Below are 17,467 nucleotides of genomic sequence, written 5' to 3' on the forward strand. Positions count from 1 at the left end.
TTTTGTCTAGTTTTCTACATCTAACGATTGGGTGAAGACAGTTGTTTTTTACGTAACAATTCGACTCTGAGAGAGACAAAGAGCTCCTTTTTAACAAATTTGTACCTTATTTGGTTAGTTTGTTTGTTGTCAGATCTGTGTATTGGTTGAACTCTGCTTTGCCAAGGACAAGTATCGAAACCCGATTTTTAGCGTGTCACTGGTCATGATCATGAGGAATATTTACCTGTAACTGGAATAAAAATATTGAACCAATTAACAATGAGAAAATAAACCCTTCTAAGAAAGCTACGGGATATTACGAAACAACTAGTAAAGTGTTGGATAATACAAGTTTTTATATTCAGATCAAGGTGGAGTTAGATATGGTGAAACAGTTTCTGACAAATCTCATTTCGTATTTTTCGTGAACATTTTACAATAAAAGGCATGGACAGCTCGGTATTTCTAGTACTGTCTGAAACAATAGACAAAACTTGCAAGTGAAGTTAACTGAAAATCATCGGAAGGTAGGATATCTTTATGTTGATACATTATGTGTGAAGTATCTGTTTTATAACTTTAGAAGTAATAACTTTCTTAGCATCTTTAAAATAAAACATTTTTCTCTGAATAACAAGTGAAGTAAGATACTGTTTTTTAACGTGTTAAAATTATCATTCGTGATATTTGTAAGAAATGACAGTTTAACAAGAACACAGAATTACATGTTTGTAATTTTTCAAAACAAAATTGTTCGTTTTTCGGAATTCCGTTGTAAGTTTTGTTCCTGTTTTATTAAATTGTTTTGATTTATTTTGAATCTCTTCAGTGTCTTGTGATTCGTATACTGTGGACATGAAGACCGCATTCCTGCTTCTGTTCTCTCTTGTCGTCCTAGCGGGAGACGCTTATGGTAAGTTTGTGAAAGAATTTTGATTTACACATCAGTTTGTCTTTATTATGTATTTAATCACGTGATCTGATTCTGCAAAGGAATTGTTGGAATCTGTGGAATGAACGACTTCCTACTAAATCATCAACCTGAACGTAAGTTATATAACACGATAAAACTAAAATCTACTAAACTGTTTAACACGGTAAAACTTTCATAAAATAAACAGTTAATTTTGTTGAACCAGTCTCTCCATGTTTCTATTGTCATCTACAGCGCCATCGTCCGGAGAAACAAGAAGTAAAATAAGAAACAGATCACATACATTAACAGATGGGCGTGCACATAATATATAATTAATTCAGCTAATTCGCCAAGTTATATTTTTATACTGTTTACAATTTATTTTTAAAATAGTTGAATTGAAAAATTTTTATCACAGACATGTTATTATACATCTTATAATATTTAAATTGAGGGTTAAACGGTTATAGAAGTTGTGCTCTTTCTTAGGTTTCTTATTAATTTTAGATATAAAACACTTGTTTACACAGTAATTAAAATACTTGGTCTTCGTTCACGACAGCAGCTAAAAGTTATGTTTTCCTTAACTTAGTCTCTTGATAGTGTGAAGTAAAATAAAGGTTATGATGATATTACTTGGGAGAGTCGAAACGATCAGTGATAAACATTCTATTGTTAACACATAATGTAATATGAACGATTTATTTTATCCGTAGCTGTTGTTTACTGTGGAAATGGATGGACCTGCCCTGACGGGTATACTTGTTGCTTGCGTCCTAATGGCAGTTTCGGTTGTTGCCCATATCGCAATGCCGTCTGTTGCTGTAGTGGCAAAACATGTTGCCAGTCTCTACATTATTGTTCAGCAGATTCTACCAGATGTCATCAATGTTTATCCTTTGCTGGTGCATTAGTGGGTGATGCGCCGACAGCGACATCTCTCGTCGAAGCTGGAAAATCTTGAGTTGAGCACGGAAATTAAAAACAAACAAAAACCTTTAAAATTTTTGTTTTAAAATTAAAGTCTATATTTTTAACTGACATGCTTTCCATGTCACTAAAAAATTGACGAGAAAAATAAAAGTTATAAATAAAAGTATATGTGATAAAGACTGTTTTATTATAATGTATCGAACCTCAAATCATCAAAAACAGTTTGACAAAACAGTGATAAAACAAACATATCTCAACCATGAGTCTGACATTAATGTGGGTAAGTTTGTTTATAAAGTAAAATATATTCAACATGCATTGTTTTACATACAGTAATTGTAGACTGTTATTATTTTAAACACAATAAATATAAAATTAAAATTAGGTTTGTGAGAAACTCAGAAGAAATGTCATACCTTACAAACTTACAATACTTACAAACAGAATAATGCGTCACGTTCGTTAGAATTTATGGTGTAAGCGACCTTTTGAACATAGAATTCTGCATCTAGTTTGTTTATTTGTTATTAAACAAAGTTACACGAAGGACAATCTGCTTAACACGGGTAACGAAGCCCGGTTTTTAGGAGAACAGTCTGTAGACATACCATTATACCACTAAAGGACACTAGATCTACTGCTTAAGGATATTCAAACATTAGAAAGTGTAAAAAATTATTCCAATCGCACTACGTTCGCTGTATCTATTGTTAAACAATACGTTTCGCTGAGTCCAGAGATTTTCAGAGCTGATGGGACACAACAAACAAATCATTGTCATTATAAAGATCTACAAAGTTATTGTGATGTGTGGATAGAAATACGAATGACGTACAATATTCTTAAGTTTTACGTGTGACAGTTACTGGCAATACATGTACAAAACATGGACATGAGGTTGAACTTTTTATTACAAAACGATTACTAATTTTTTTAGAGAAAGGAATTTGTGTCTGTGTTGATAAAAACCTGTCGTCTCTAACTCCTGACGAGCCCCGGCATGGCCAGGTGGTTAGGGCACTCGACTTATAATCTGTGTTTCGCGGGTTCGAATCCACATCACACTGAACATACTTCTTCTGCCGGGATGTCGTTATAACGTGACGGTGAATCCCACTATTCTTTGTTAAATGATTACCTCAATAATAGACAGTAGGTAGTGATGATTAGCTGCCTTCCCTCTAGTGTTACACTGTTAAATTACGGACGGCTAGCGCAGATAACCTAAAGCAGTTTTTCACTAAAATTAAAAAACGAACAAACAGTTCAAATAAAATTTTAAATATGGACACAGTAAAAGATTCAGTGCCTAATAAACACTGAACAAACGTAAATGAAATGTTTTTCGTCTGGAGAATATTATGTTTGTACAAAATGGTGTTTGTACCTCAGTTTTGAAAATAAAATGTGGTAGAACATTTTATAACCAGTTTTTAACCTCGTTTTATGTGGTTAAATGAATGTTATTACAAATACTGAAGATTACGAAATGTGTAACTTACTGCACAATGTGTAAGTTCTTGTGTTTCCAGATTATGTACGTTTTATTATAAGATACGTGGACTTACTTATCAGTATCTTATATTTATACAATTTATAATTAAGATTGAGACAACATGCAGACTTACAACATGATTTAATGAATATCATGTGTCATGTTATTACTTTGATTTCCACATGATTTTTATGACACGAAGCAAAAACTCATCAAAAATATATTTTGTGTTTTAGAAATATTTATTTATTGATTTCTATTAATTAAATGTTTTGAGCTGTATGGACTGAAACATTTATGGTTTTGTCACCAGGAGTCGTGATATATTGTGTGAAAGTACGAACGAAATTTTCGAAAGGACAACAAAACCATAGAAATGTTTCATCTTCATAGCACGTTAATAAGATATGTATTAATCAGTTTGAGATAACACATAGAGTTTAGTAATTTCTTACCAGCAGGTTACATTTTCTTTACTTTAAAGTTTTTTTATCATCAAACAAAAATGTACAACTGTAAATTTACCACTTGTACTTCATTTATTAACATTTTGAAACGAGTATAATCTGTCCACGTTGTTACAAACACTTAGCTGTATTGTGGGACGTATTGTTTCTCTAAATCTCACTTGTTCCTGAGGTTGACTGGTTTCTCATTAAATGTTTCTAAACCGTTAATTATTAGTGTTGTACAGTAACGGTTTTACATGGAAGATTTGGGATAACACTTTCTTGTTATAATTCTTGGAAGCTTAGTTATAAGTTAATTCAATGGTTCAGTCAAGACTAAACCCAAGGATAACAATCTTTGCATGCTATGTTTGTTGATATTCCAAACTTGAGGCTAAAGTCATCAGATGTGAAATTTTATTTGATCTTTAGTCTCCACCTTAAAATTAAAAGTCTCGATATGAGACATATACTAAACCAATGTGGAGAATACTTGTCGGTCATTAAAGTTTCACTTTAAGATATTGTTCCCCCCTTCAAGTTAAAATTACATTTGTCTGACAAAACCTTATTTGAACATCTGTTCATTTCTGTGTTTAACTGTGGTCACTGTCACGTATAAAACCTCTATAACAAAGTTGATAGTCAAGTAAATTGCCCGGCATGGCCAGGTGGGTTAAGACACTCGACTCGTAATCTGAGGGTCGTGGGTTCGAATCTTCGTCGCACCAAACATGCTCGCCCTTTCAGCCGTAAAAGCGTTATATGTGACAATCAATCTTACTATTAGTTGGTAAAAGAATAGCCCAAGTGTTGGTGGTGTGTAGTAATGAATAGCTGCCTTCCATCTAGTATTACACTGCTGAATAATAGACGACTATCGTAGATAGCCCTCACGTAGTTTTATCAAAAAGTGATAAACTTAAGCAAATGTTTTATAACAAATACCATGTGAATTAATACTATTTGTTTCGCTAACCGAGCTGTCTAATTTACTTTATAGAAAATCGCATGTTTCGTCATTGCATAGTGTCAATTTAGTTTGACACTTGGATTTTGTCAATGTTTCAACAGTTTGGTCCGATCGGTTCCCAACCGGTGGGTCGCGATTCCCCAAGGGGTCGCGAAGCCTTGGTAGGGGAGTCACGTAGCCTTGTTAGAAGTAGCTTGGGATAACATTAATTTTATTTCATCAATTACATTTTTTTTTTTTTGTTTCGGTGCAAAGCAAAACGTGTGCAACGTTAGTTCAATGTCATTAGGTGATATTATGGGTGTATGTATGCGTGCCTATGTGAAAGTGTATGTGTCTGCAACTGTATGTATGTGTGTACTAGTGAGTAGCAAGTATGTGAGTGCACGCGCATGTACGTATGCTTGTGTGTCTGTTTAGCTGTGATTAAGTGTGTGTGTGTGCTCGCTGTCGACACGTGAGTCACATGTCCGTTGCTGATTGGTGGATGACGCGACTGGCCACGCTCCCTTCCCTCCCAATACTTACCCCATCATTACTCTACCTGCACCCCCCACAAGTAGTCAGTGTAAGATCTACAATTGCCAAAGTGTTCATTATTCAACATTTTTATTTTATTTTAACAAGGAGATAAGTAAGCAGAAGTAAGCCATGAGTTGCTACCACTGTGCTCGCCAACGACGGCATCGAGAAACTGGTGCAGAATCAATGAAACCATCAAAACTCAAGCGTCATCTCGAGACGAAACATCCAGAACACTCAAAGAAGGGTTTGGATTTCTTCAAACGGCATGAACGGTGTCTTAAAAGCCAAAGAATCGATAGAAGTGGGTCGTTTCAGCAGCAGAGTACAGCCGTAGTGGAAGCTTCATATGAGATTGCATTCAAAATTGCTAAACAAAAAAAAGCCTCACACGATTGGAGAAACACTTCTTAAACCCTGCATAGTGAAATCAGTAAATCTTATTCTTGGAGAAGCCAGTGCAAAGAAGATGCAGCAAGTATCCCTGTCAAATAATACTATACAGAGGCGCATTTCTAAAATGTCTATGGATGTGAAGGAACAGGTTTTGACTGAAATCAAGGGTTCCTCTTTGTTCTCCTTTCAGCTCGACGAGTCAACAGATGTAAATTCATGTTCTCAGTTGCTTGTCTTCGTGAGATACATCAATTCAGGTGACATCAAAGACGAATTCTTATTCTGCAGTGCACTTGAAACCACAACAAAAGCTGATGGTGTCATGGAAAAAGTTTAAACTTTTTTCAAGACGAAGATCTTCAATGGGAAAACGTGTGTGGGGTTTGTACGGATGGAGCACCGGCTATGCTGGGATCGAAATCAGGATTCCAGTCGAGAGTAAAGAAGCTAGCACCTCAAGCAAAGGGCATCCACTGCATGATTCACCGATATGCTCTCGGCAGTAAGATTCTCCCTGCCTCTCTGCAGGAAGTACTCGAATCTGTAATAAAAATTGTAAATTATGTGAAGACTCAAGCACTCAAGACTCGCCTATTCAAAGAACTATGCAAAAACATGAATGCTGACCACGAAGTCCTTCTCTTCTACACAGCAGTACGTTGGTTGTCGAAAGGAAACGTTATTAATCGTGTCTTTGAAATGAAAGATGAAATAAAGCTATTCCTGGAGACTCAAGAAAGGAAAGATCTTTTAGCTCACTTCGAAGATGAAGCATGGAATAAAAGGGTTGCGTACCTAGCCGACATTTTTGACCAGCTGAACAAGCTCAATTTGAAGCTTCAAGGAAGGGAAACACATGTTCTCCTTTTTCAAGATAGTCTTCAGGCCTTTGTTTCCAAACTGCAGAACTGGCGTCGGAAAACCAATCTTGGAAACATCACTATGTTTGAAAAACTTTGTGGAGTGACGGATGAGTCTCAGATCCAACTGGATCAGTTCCTCAAGAATGAGATTACCGAACATCTTCAGTCTCTAGAAAAGGAAGTCGAGCGTTACTTCCCCTGAGCTATCACAGAAACAGGAGGCCCTGGTAAGGAACCCATTTTGTACTGAACTTGATGTATCCAGTATCCCATATGATATCCAAGATGAATTTCTGGATCTAAGGAACGACTCTTCAGCTCGTGATCTCTTCAAGGTGAAATCCGTGACTCAGTTCTGGTGCGCTATGTATCAGTCATACTCCAAAGTCAGCATGATAGCTTTACGTGTCCTTGTTCCATTTGCTTCTACCTACTTGTGTGAGGCAGGTTTTTCCACTCTTGTCAATATAAAAACAAAGAATAGGAACAGATTGGATGTTGGAGATGACATGAGACTGGATCTAACAAACGCTCGGCCACGAATTTCAAAGCTTGCTGCTGAAATGCAACATCAGGCATCTCACTAGCTGGGTTGGATAGCTGTTCAAACCTATGTTAATATTATTTTAGGAAATATATGTTCTTTTTGTGAATTCAGGTTGGACCAGTGTGATTTAATTTGCTAATAAATAATTACAGAATTTTAAAATATTTTTTTAGATGTTTCTTTCCCTCTCCTTCACAGAAAATAAAAGAAAAATTAAGCTGCTGATAGTAAGCCCAAAGTAGGGGGGCCACATGGGTTTCAAACTTTTAGGTAAGGGGTCGCAAGTGCCAAAAGGTTGGGAACCCCTGGGTTATAGCATTAGTTTCGTAAGTTACTTTAATCTTTGGACATGTGTTAATCTCCGTCTTCTAAATAGTGCTTGGAACAAACACACACTTTCTTCTGTAATGTTCTTTTGGTTAATGAGTTTAATCTATTCAAGCTTTGTTGGCTTATCAGATGGCATAGAACGAATATAAACAAGATTAAACACATGCTGACTTCATGCAATTTTCCGTTTGTTTCACACATAAATTCATTTCATGTATTCAGTTTTCAGCAATTATGTGAACAACCATTAACTGCACAAGAATTACCTCTGTCATATTTTACAGCAACAATTATGACGAAAAAAACAACAGAATAAAAACAAAAGATCGGTGTTGTTTTGATTACGGCACGTGCTTTATCTTTCGTTCTTGCTATGGCTGATACAAGATGTGACACATTACTGTTGACGCTCATGAAAACTGGCGAGATATGATTACAATATACGTCATTAAACGTTAGTATAAGGCCTATTATATTTTTTGAAACTGTATTATATATCTAGTCCGTTAGTGATTAGCTAAGCATGTAGTCGTCAATGGATACGTGAAATATAGTGCGGTTGGAATACTACTGTTATACGCTTTTTTAATTTTTAAAAATTAAATCCCCATAAAATACAGTGTTAGAATGCTAATAGGCCTTACACTAATCAAAATAAATCATCATCAGTAACAGTAGCTCACATACGTTTGTCGACTTCAGGTTAGTTAGTTTTTTATGAATAAATGAAATTACTCATAAGTTCTAAAACTAGATGAATAGACTGAAATATATATCCTCATGTTAACAAAGTTTGTAGATATACTGAGATTAAAACTATTTTATTATGAACTAATTGAAAAATGGCGCATCGTTTCATGATGTTTCTCTACAAACTCAAATCTACGTTCCAATAACAACACAGCTTTCATTTTTTATCTTTGTTTCTAGTTAATATGGTGTAGTGTTTCAACATACATTACAGCACCTTTTCAACAAAACGTTTGGACGAAACTTGTTACAATAACTATCACGTAGAATAATCAGTGATGACGAGAAACCCACTTGTTGAGAAATTTATATGCAAAAACGGCTCGTTTGGGCTGAGAAAACACTTTACATAGAAGAGCGAACAACGTTTCGACCTTCTTCGGTCATCGTCAGGTTCACAAAGAAAGAGGTAACTGACCGGAAGCTGACCACATGTTTGAAAGGGGTTGTGTAACTGTGTGTCGAAATGTAGAGGGCATAGTCCAGTATGGGTGATTTTCCGGTGGATTTCTGTTTTAAATTGTGTATCGGTTCTTGTAATTTTAAGGTTAAGAAATGATATGTGATTGCTTTCTTCGTGTTCACCTTCACACGTTTTCGAACACTGAAAATCAAATAAACACAACATAACCATAGAAAACACCCAAACTTTAAATAAAGAAACAACCAAAACTATATACAAACAAACGGCCTAAGCATGGGCAACCCAGTATCACCAGTTCTAGCCAATATTTTTATGACACAAGTTGAAACACAAGCAATTAACACAGCATTACATCCACCACTATACTGGTATAGATATGTAGATGACACGGTTGCGGGATTCAAATCTACAGAACACATACTTAATTTTTTCAATCACATTAACTCTATACATCCCAACATCAACTTCACATGTGAACAGGAAGAAAACAATCAAATATCATTTCTTAACCTCAAAATTACAAGAACTGATACACAATTTCAAACAGAAATCCACCAAAAATCACCCATACTGGACTATACATTCCTTGGGACTCAGCACATGAAACAAAACAAAAACTCAACATACTAAGAAACCAAATAAACACAGCCATAAAACTATGCTCACCAGATAAAATTAACGATGAATTAGACAAAATAAAACAATACTTCACCAACATCAATAAGTTTCCTCCACAAACCATAGAAAACATTATACGCACACACCTAGACAGAAAGCAAAATCAACCAACTAAAGTAAATACAGCTCACGAATCAAAAAACCACGAAACCATATACTGCTGTATACCATATATTCCCGACATCAGCAAACAAATAACCAACATTTGGCAAAATTAGTAACAAAATATGACATTCCAATTAATACCAAATTTATTCAAAACCCGGCACAAAACTGAGGTCTATACTATGTAAAAAACTACACTGACAAACACCACACCAACATTATTTATAAAATACAATGTGATAACTGCCACGACTTCTATATTGGAGAAACAAGTAGAAAAATGGAAACCAGATTCAAAGAACATAAAAAGTCACCTTCACACGTTTTCGAACACTGCAAGTCAAATAAACACAACATAACCATAGAAAACACTCAAATACTAAATAAAGAAACAAACATAAACAAACGTAAAATTAAAGAAGCCTTACTTATACAACAACTTAAACCCAAAATAAACCAATATAAAGGAACGCCTTTATACCTATATTAATATAATAAATAAAATTATATATTCAAACATCTAATACCGCCCTCTACATTTCGACACACAGTTACACAACCCCTTTCAAACATGTGGTCAGCTTCCGGTCAGTTACCTCTTTCTTTGTGAACCTGACGATGACCGAAGAAGGTCGAAACGTTGTTCGCTCTTCTATGTAAAGTGTTTTCTCAGCCCAAACGAGCCGTTTTTGCATATAAATATCACGTAGAATATTTAAACTTACGTAAAATATTGATTTATATTTGTAATATTTAAAACCATCGTCTGTCTGTAACCAGTACTGATGGTTCGAAATACTTGGTAAAATATCTTTACTATAGCTCACTTGTTGTTCGTTATGTAATTTGGAAACCTCAAAATAATTAATTACTTGGTATTTTAACAGGATTTTAAAAACAAGTTAAAATCATGTAGTACTGAAAACAATTTTCAATGTGAACTGAATCAACAAATACTTATTTTTAAATTACTAGCTTGAAAGTTGAAAAACAAATACTGACCAAGGCAAAAACAAAGGACATAATTTCCAAATACAATAAGTTTATTTGATTCGGTTATTTTAAAGTGAATTTAACCTATAGTTATACTGTAGTTATAAAAGTGATTAAAATTGGAGTTTAAGATACCAAGAAATTAGCGAGTTAAGCCTACTTACATTAAAGTATGCTAAGTTTATACATATAAAGCAAATTGAATTTCGCTAAAATTTGGATTAATAAAAAATGAAATACAAAAAATAGCACTCTTCATTCATTTCAAAAAACAAATTTGTTTTTACTTTTACTGAAGTTCACAGACAATAAAAATCATACACATAAAACCTTGCTGTTTCTTTTCGAACAGAAAAAGTGAGATAAGCCTATCTAGACTTAGCCGCGACAGCCAATCAGAGTTCAGTATCAGGAAAATATAATACGTCCTTACGTCTAGAATAGTTTAAGGTTGTTGAATAACAACACCGAAGGAATTATTTTAAAAACAACATGATTTGCGAAATTCTGGCCGAAACACGTTTTCCCTAAATAACAAGTAACTCAGTTAGATTAATACCTCCAAGTTTTTATAGAATGGACATGTCAACTTTATGTCTAAACGAGGGTTAGGAAAACAACAAAAAATGATAACATTTTTCCTATAAATTAATGTGCTATCATGTAGATACCTACATAAACAAGAATCACATTCAAGAGATAGTTTCATTTTTCCTAATACTGTTATATATTTGAATAAATCACAACTTGTAAGTCGTATGTGTTCTAAAACTGCAAAGATAAATTAGAGTTAACACATGGTGTGTGTTTTTCTTATAGTAAAGCCACACTAGGCTATCTGCTGAGTTTCATGGTGGACTGGTATTATAACTGGATAAACTACCTCTACCTCGAATGTTAGCCATGAAGAAAACTGACACAGAATAAAGAGAATAATTCTCACACGAAACTTGCTTGTTTACGATTTTAGATCTAACGAAACCTTTCCAAACTTCGCATAATTATTAAGTCCATTTTTTGTTGTCAATGTCATTATTAGAGGGACCACAACCTCATAATTACCTATATAATTTTTAGTTGTCCCCCCGCAGTATCAATACAATTTAACATCAAGCTAAAAGTACGACTTATTTATTTTTTTTTAACCCTGTATAATGAAAACGCAGCTCACAAACATTGCCACTACTGTATTACAAACAACTCGTGTGATAGGCTTAACCGATACTGCTACAAGAAAACGTGATTTTCATTTTATCACAGATGAATATTTGGCAGTGTCCGGAAATACTGAGAGCCACCTTTATAATTAGTGTCTCAACGAATTAAACGTTTTATTATTACGACTGGGTAACAGTAACACACAAAGAAGCAAACATAACTTTTAAGTGTTAAAATTATATCATTGGTAGTACACAAAATAAACTTAACATTCATTAAAATTGTGCCTTTATAAACGCACATAAAAATTAATAATCTAATATTAAGAATTATGATTAGTTTAAGCTACTAAATAAAAGACAGCAAGTTTTAAATTACAAAGAGACTTGAATACAACAACTGTTTTTTATTTCAATGATGTAAAAATAAACTTTTAATAAATCCTCGTTCTGTAGACATAAATCATAATTCTAATACGTCATCATGTCTATGTGATTTTAAGAAATTAACTTCTGACTGTTATTAAATTTCATTACATATCATAGAGAGATGGTTAGACATTTATTTAACTTTCAATACACTTTAAGAGAGAGTAAATACGTTGAACTTCTCATGACAACTCAGTGTTAACGTATCACATAATCATCTATCAGTGAATTGTTTGAACATGTAAAGTTTTTATTAAGAAGTAAAACATAAGGTGTTGTTAAATAAAATGTGGAAAAAGTTGACCATTTATTTAGGGTAGGACAAAAATAACATTTTCAATTAGACTGCTAGGTTATCTTGATATTAAATATAAGAAAACAGCTATTAACTAGACTATGAGCCCACCATCAGCTGGTAAAGTCTAAATAAAATGAATTTTGATCATTTTAGTGGGATAGCATATGAAAGCGACATCTGTATTATACTTTTAACATTACTTTTATTTAAAAAAACAACAACTAAGCAAGTGTAAAAATTAAAAACCATTTAACTTCCTTTTACTGTCAGAAATATTCACCTAAGACTGCTACTCCCTTAGTAAATTAGTTTGATTTTATGTAGGTTTATTGAGGGAGGAAAGCTGTTTTATTAACCGGCATTAGTTCTTCTCAGGCTGTTTCTTTTCGCCCACACTCCAACAACGAAGGTCTCTATGTCACATTCGTTCTGACCTCTGATGATTCGAAAGTAGCCATCTTCGCCCCATCCGGATCCCCAGGAGTTAGCGCAGATCTGTAAAACCAGAACAAAACCCAAAATAATGAAATAAACTGTGAAATGTAATACTGTTTGTTTGTTTAGAACAGAGACACATTGCGCCCTCTGCTATGTCTACTGCGACGAATCGAACACAGAATTTTACCGTTGTAAGTCTATTCAATATCCACTGTTCTACTGTGAGAAGAAATACAACCTATGTAAGAAATTCACTGTTCCTACGTAAGTAGAGAGACAGAGAATCGCATAATTACAATATTATTTACCTCTAGAGATATACGTGTCACACCGTGAGTTGGTAAAAATATTGTTTTTGAATTTCGAGCTAGTCATCACCACCTACCGCTAACTCTGGGGTTACTCTTTTACCAACGACTAGTAGGATTGACCGTTACATTATAACGCACCCACGGCTGAAATGGCGAGCATGTCTAGTGTGACGGGGATTCGAACCCGCGGCCCTCAGATTATGAGTCGAGTGCCTTAACCATCTGGCCATGCTGTGCCCGGTAAAATATTAAAAACAAACAAGTGCTGTATTAAAGTTACGATCCCTACAACATCATGTGATTAGACGCTCATTTAAAGAAAATACAATAATTATAGGTTGCTTACGAATTAGGTTATACTAGACTAGGTAATGAATTCCATCTAAACCTACCAATTAGACTGTTGGACTTTGTCGTAACACACAGAAGTATCATAGATACAACTGATATAAATATTTCACAGTTTAATATACACTTTATTTACGTCCAAATCACGTTTGTACAGTTTTATTTTTAACTGTCTTTTCTGTCCTTGAAGACATAGGTTAACCACAAACCACACCTAAACTCATGGGAAACATGAATCCAGCACACTAGTGTGTGAATATATTAAATAATCTCTGATACACACACTTATGTTTATTAATTACAAACTATGTGTTATATATTAATGTTCACGTTTATTAAAAGTCGTAAAGATACATTTGTGGCAAAGTCTTGTCACTCACAAATCAAACTATAGAGCACATAACATGACTACACCAGTTACTGTAATGCTACATAACATGACTACACCATAAATCTACATAACATCACTACACCAGTTACTGTATAGCTACATAACATGACTACACCAGTTACTGTAAAGCTACATAACATGACTACACCAGTTACTGTAAAGCTATATAACATGACTAAACCAGTTACTGTAAAGCTACATAACATGACCACACCAGTTACTGTAAAGCTACACAACATGACCACACCAGTTACTGTAAAGCTACATAACATGACCACACCAGTTACTGTAAAGCTACATAACATGACCACCTGGTTACTGTAAAGCTACATAACATGACCACACCAGTTACTGTATAGCTACATAACATAACCACACAAGTTACTGTAAAGCTACATAACATGACTACACCAGTTACTGTAAAGCTACATAACATGACCACACCAGTTACTGTAAAGCTACATAACATGAACACACCAGTTACTGTAAAGCTACATAACATGACAACAACAGTTACTGTAAAGCTACATAACATGACAACAACAGTTGCTGTAAAGCTACATAACATGACTACAACAGTTACTGTAAAGCTACATAACATGACTACACCAGTTACTGTAAAGCTACATAACATGACCACACCAGTTACTGTAGAGCTACATAACATGACTACAACAGTTACTGTAAAGCTACATAACATGACCACACCAGGTACTGTAAAGCTACATAACATGACCACACCAGTTACTGTAAAGCTACATAACATGACTACAACAGTTACTGTAAAGCTACATAACATGACTACACCAGTTACTGTAAAGCTACATAACATGACTACACCAGTTACTGTAAAGCTACATAACATGACTACAACAGTTACTGTAATGCTACATAACATGACTACACTAGTTACTGTAAAGCTACATAACATGACTACAACAGTTACTGTAAAGCTACATAACATGACTACACCAGTTACTGTAATGCTACATAACATGACCACACCAGTTACTGTAAAGCTACATAACATGACTACACCAGTTACTGTAATGCTACATAACATGACTACAACAGTTACTGTAAAGCTACATAACATGACCACACCAGTTACTGTAAAGCTACATAACATGACTACACCAGTTACTGTAAAGCTACATAACATGACCACACCAGTTACTGTAAAGCTACATAACATGACTACACCAGTTACTGTAAAGCTATATAACATGACCACACCAGTTACTGTAAAGCTACATAACATGACCACACCAGTTACTGTAAAGCTACATAACATGACTACACCAGTTACTGTAAAGCTACATAACATGACTACACCAGTTACTGTAATGCTACATAACATGACTACACCAGTTACTGTAAAGCTACATAACATGACTACAACAGTTACTGTAAAGCTACATAACATGACTACACCAGTTACTGTAATGCTACATAACATGACCACACCAGTTACTGTAAAGCTACATAACATGAATACACCAGTTACTGTAATGCTACATAACATGACTACAACAGTTACTGTAAAGCTACATAACATGACCACACCAGTTACTGTAAAGCTACATAACATGACTACACCAGTTACTGTAAAGCTACATAACATGACCACACCAGTTACTGTAAAGCTACATCACATGACTACAACAGTTACTGTAAAGCTACATAACATGACTACACCAGTTACTGTAAAGCTACATAACATGACCACACCAGTTACTGAAAGCTACATAACATGACTACACCAGTTACTGTAAAGCTACATAACATGACTACACTAGTTACTGTAAAGCTACATAACATGACTACACCAGTTACTGTAAAGCTACATAACATGACCACACCAGTTACTGTAAAGCTACATAACATGACTACAACCAGTTACTGTAAAGCTACATAACATGACTACACCAGTTACTGTAAAGCTACATAACATGACACACCAGTTACTGTAAAGCTACATAACATGACTACACCAGTTACTGTAAAGCTACATAACATGACCACACCAGTTACTGTAAAGCTACATAACATGACTACACCAGTTACTGTAAAGCTACATAACATGACTACAACAGTTACTGTAATGCTACATAACATGACTACACCAGTTACTGTAAAGCTACATAACATGACTACACTAGTTACTGTAAAGCTACATAACATGACTACACCAGTTACTGTAATGCTACATAACATGACCACACCAGTTACTGTAAAGCTACATAACATGACCACACCAGTTACTGTAAAGCTACATAACATGACCACACCAGTTACTGTAAAGCTACATAACATGACCACACCAGTTACTGTAAAGCTACATAACATGACTACACCAGTTACTGTAAAGCTACATAACATGACTACACCAGTTACTGTAAAGCTACATAACATGACTACACCAGTTACTGTAAAGCTACATAACATGACTACAAAAGTTACTGTAATGCTACATAACATGACTACACCAGTTACTGTAAAGCTACATAACATGACTACAACAGTTACTGTAAAGCTACATAACATGACTACCAGTTACTGTAATGCTACATAACATGACACACCAGTTACTGTAAGGCTACATAACATGACTACACCAGTTACTGTGATGCTACATAACATGACTACAACAGTTACTGTAAAGCTACATAACATGACCACACCAGTTACAATAAAGCTACATAACATGACCACACCAGTTACTGTAAAGCTACATAACATTACCACACCAGTTACTGTAAAGCTACATAACATGACCACACCAGTTACAATAAAGCTACATAACATGACTACACCAGTTACTGTAAAGCTACATAACATGACTACACCAGTTACTGTAAAGCTACATAACATGACCACACCAGTTACAATAAAGCTACATAACATGACTACAACAGTTACTGTAAAGCTACATAACATGACCACACCAGTTGCTGTAAAGCTACATAACATGACTACACCAGTTACTGTAAAGCTACATAACATGACCACACCAGTTACTGTAAAGGCTACATAACATGACTACACCAGTTACAATAAAGCTACATAACATGACCACACCAGTTACTGTGAAGCTACATAACATGACCACACCAGTTACTGTAAAGCTACATAACATGACTACACCAGTTACTGTAAAGCTACATAACATGACTACACCAGTTACTGTAAAGCTACATAACATGACTACACCAGTTACTGTAAAGCTACATAACATGTATTACACCAGTTACTGTAAAGCTACATAACATGACTACACTAGTTACTGTAAAGCTACATAACATGACTACACCAGTTACTGTAAAGCTACATAACATGACCACACCAGTTACTGTAAAGCTACATAACATGACTACAACAGTTACTGTAAAGCTACATAACATGACTACACCAGTTACTGTAAAGCTACATAACATGACTACACCATAAATCTACATAACATCACTACACCAGTTACTGTAAAGCTACATAACATGACTACACCAGTTACTGTAAAGCTACATAACATGACTACACCAGTTACTGTAAAGCTATATAACATGATTCAAACCAGTTACTGTAAAGCTACATAACATGACCACACCAGTTACTGTAAAGCTACACAACATGACCACACCAGTTACTGTAAAGCTACATAACATGACCACACCAGTTACTATAAAGCTACATAACATGACCACACAAGTTACTGTAAAGCTACATAACATGACCACACCAG

At 34.7% G+C, this 17,467-nt stretch overlaps 2 protein-coding genes across 2 annotated transcripts in view; one reads left to right on the forward strand and one right to left on the reverse strand.

Moving 5' to 3' along the window:
- Nucleotides 1–393: 393 nt before the first annotated feature.
- LOC143241956 (granulin-2-like) lies at nt 394–1,997 on the forward strand. Its single transcript, XM_076485285.1, has 3 exons — nt 394–509; nt 812–895; nt 1,615–1,997. Exons 2-3 carry the CDS (start codon nt 838–840, stop codon nt 1,860–1,862), a joined length of 306 nt encoding a protein of 101 aa, XP_076341400.1. The 5' UTR covers nt 394–509; nt 812–837; the 3' UTR covers nt 1,863–1,997.
- Nucleotides 1,998–10,388: 8,391 nt separating this feature from the next.
- The window catches only part of LOC143242045 (putative peptidase C1-like protein F26E4.3), a 65,663-nt gene continuing 58,584 nt past the window's right edge, over nt 10,389–17,467 (reverse strand). The window contains exon 12 of the mRNA XM_076485387.1: nt 10,389–12,735. Coding sequence (XP_076341502.1) covers nt 12,592–12,735 — 144 coding nt within the window. The 3' untranslated portion in view covers nt 10,389–12,591. The remainder of the gene's footprint in view (nt 12,736–17,467) is intronic.

Source organism: Tachypleus tridentatus, unplaced genomic scaffold, assembly GCF_004210375.1.
Source record: "Tachypleus tridentatus isolate NWPU-2018 unplaced genomic scaffold, ASM421037v1 Hic_cluster_1, whole genome shotgun sequence".
Taxonomy (NCBI): domain Eukaryota; kingdom Metazoa; phylum Arthropoda; class Merostomata; order Xiphosura; family Limulidae; genus Tachypleus; species Tachypleus tridentatus.

Coding starts and splice junctions, on each gene's coding strand:
- LOC143241956 (XM_076485285.1), top strand. CDS start 838: ATGAAGACCGCATTCCTGCTTCTGTTCTCTCTTGTCGTCCTAGCGGGA. Junction 896..1,614: donor CCTAGCGGGAGACGCTTATG/GTAAGTTTGTGA, acceptor TTTTATCCGTAG/CTGTTGTTTACTGTGGAAAT.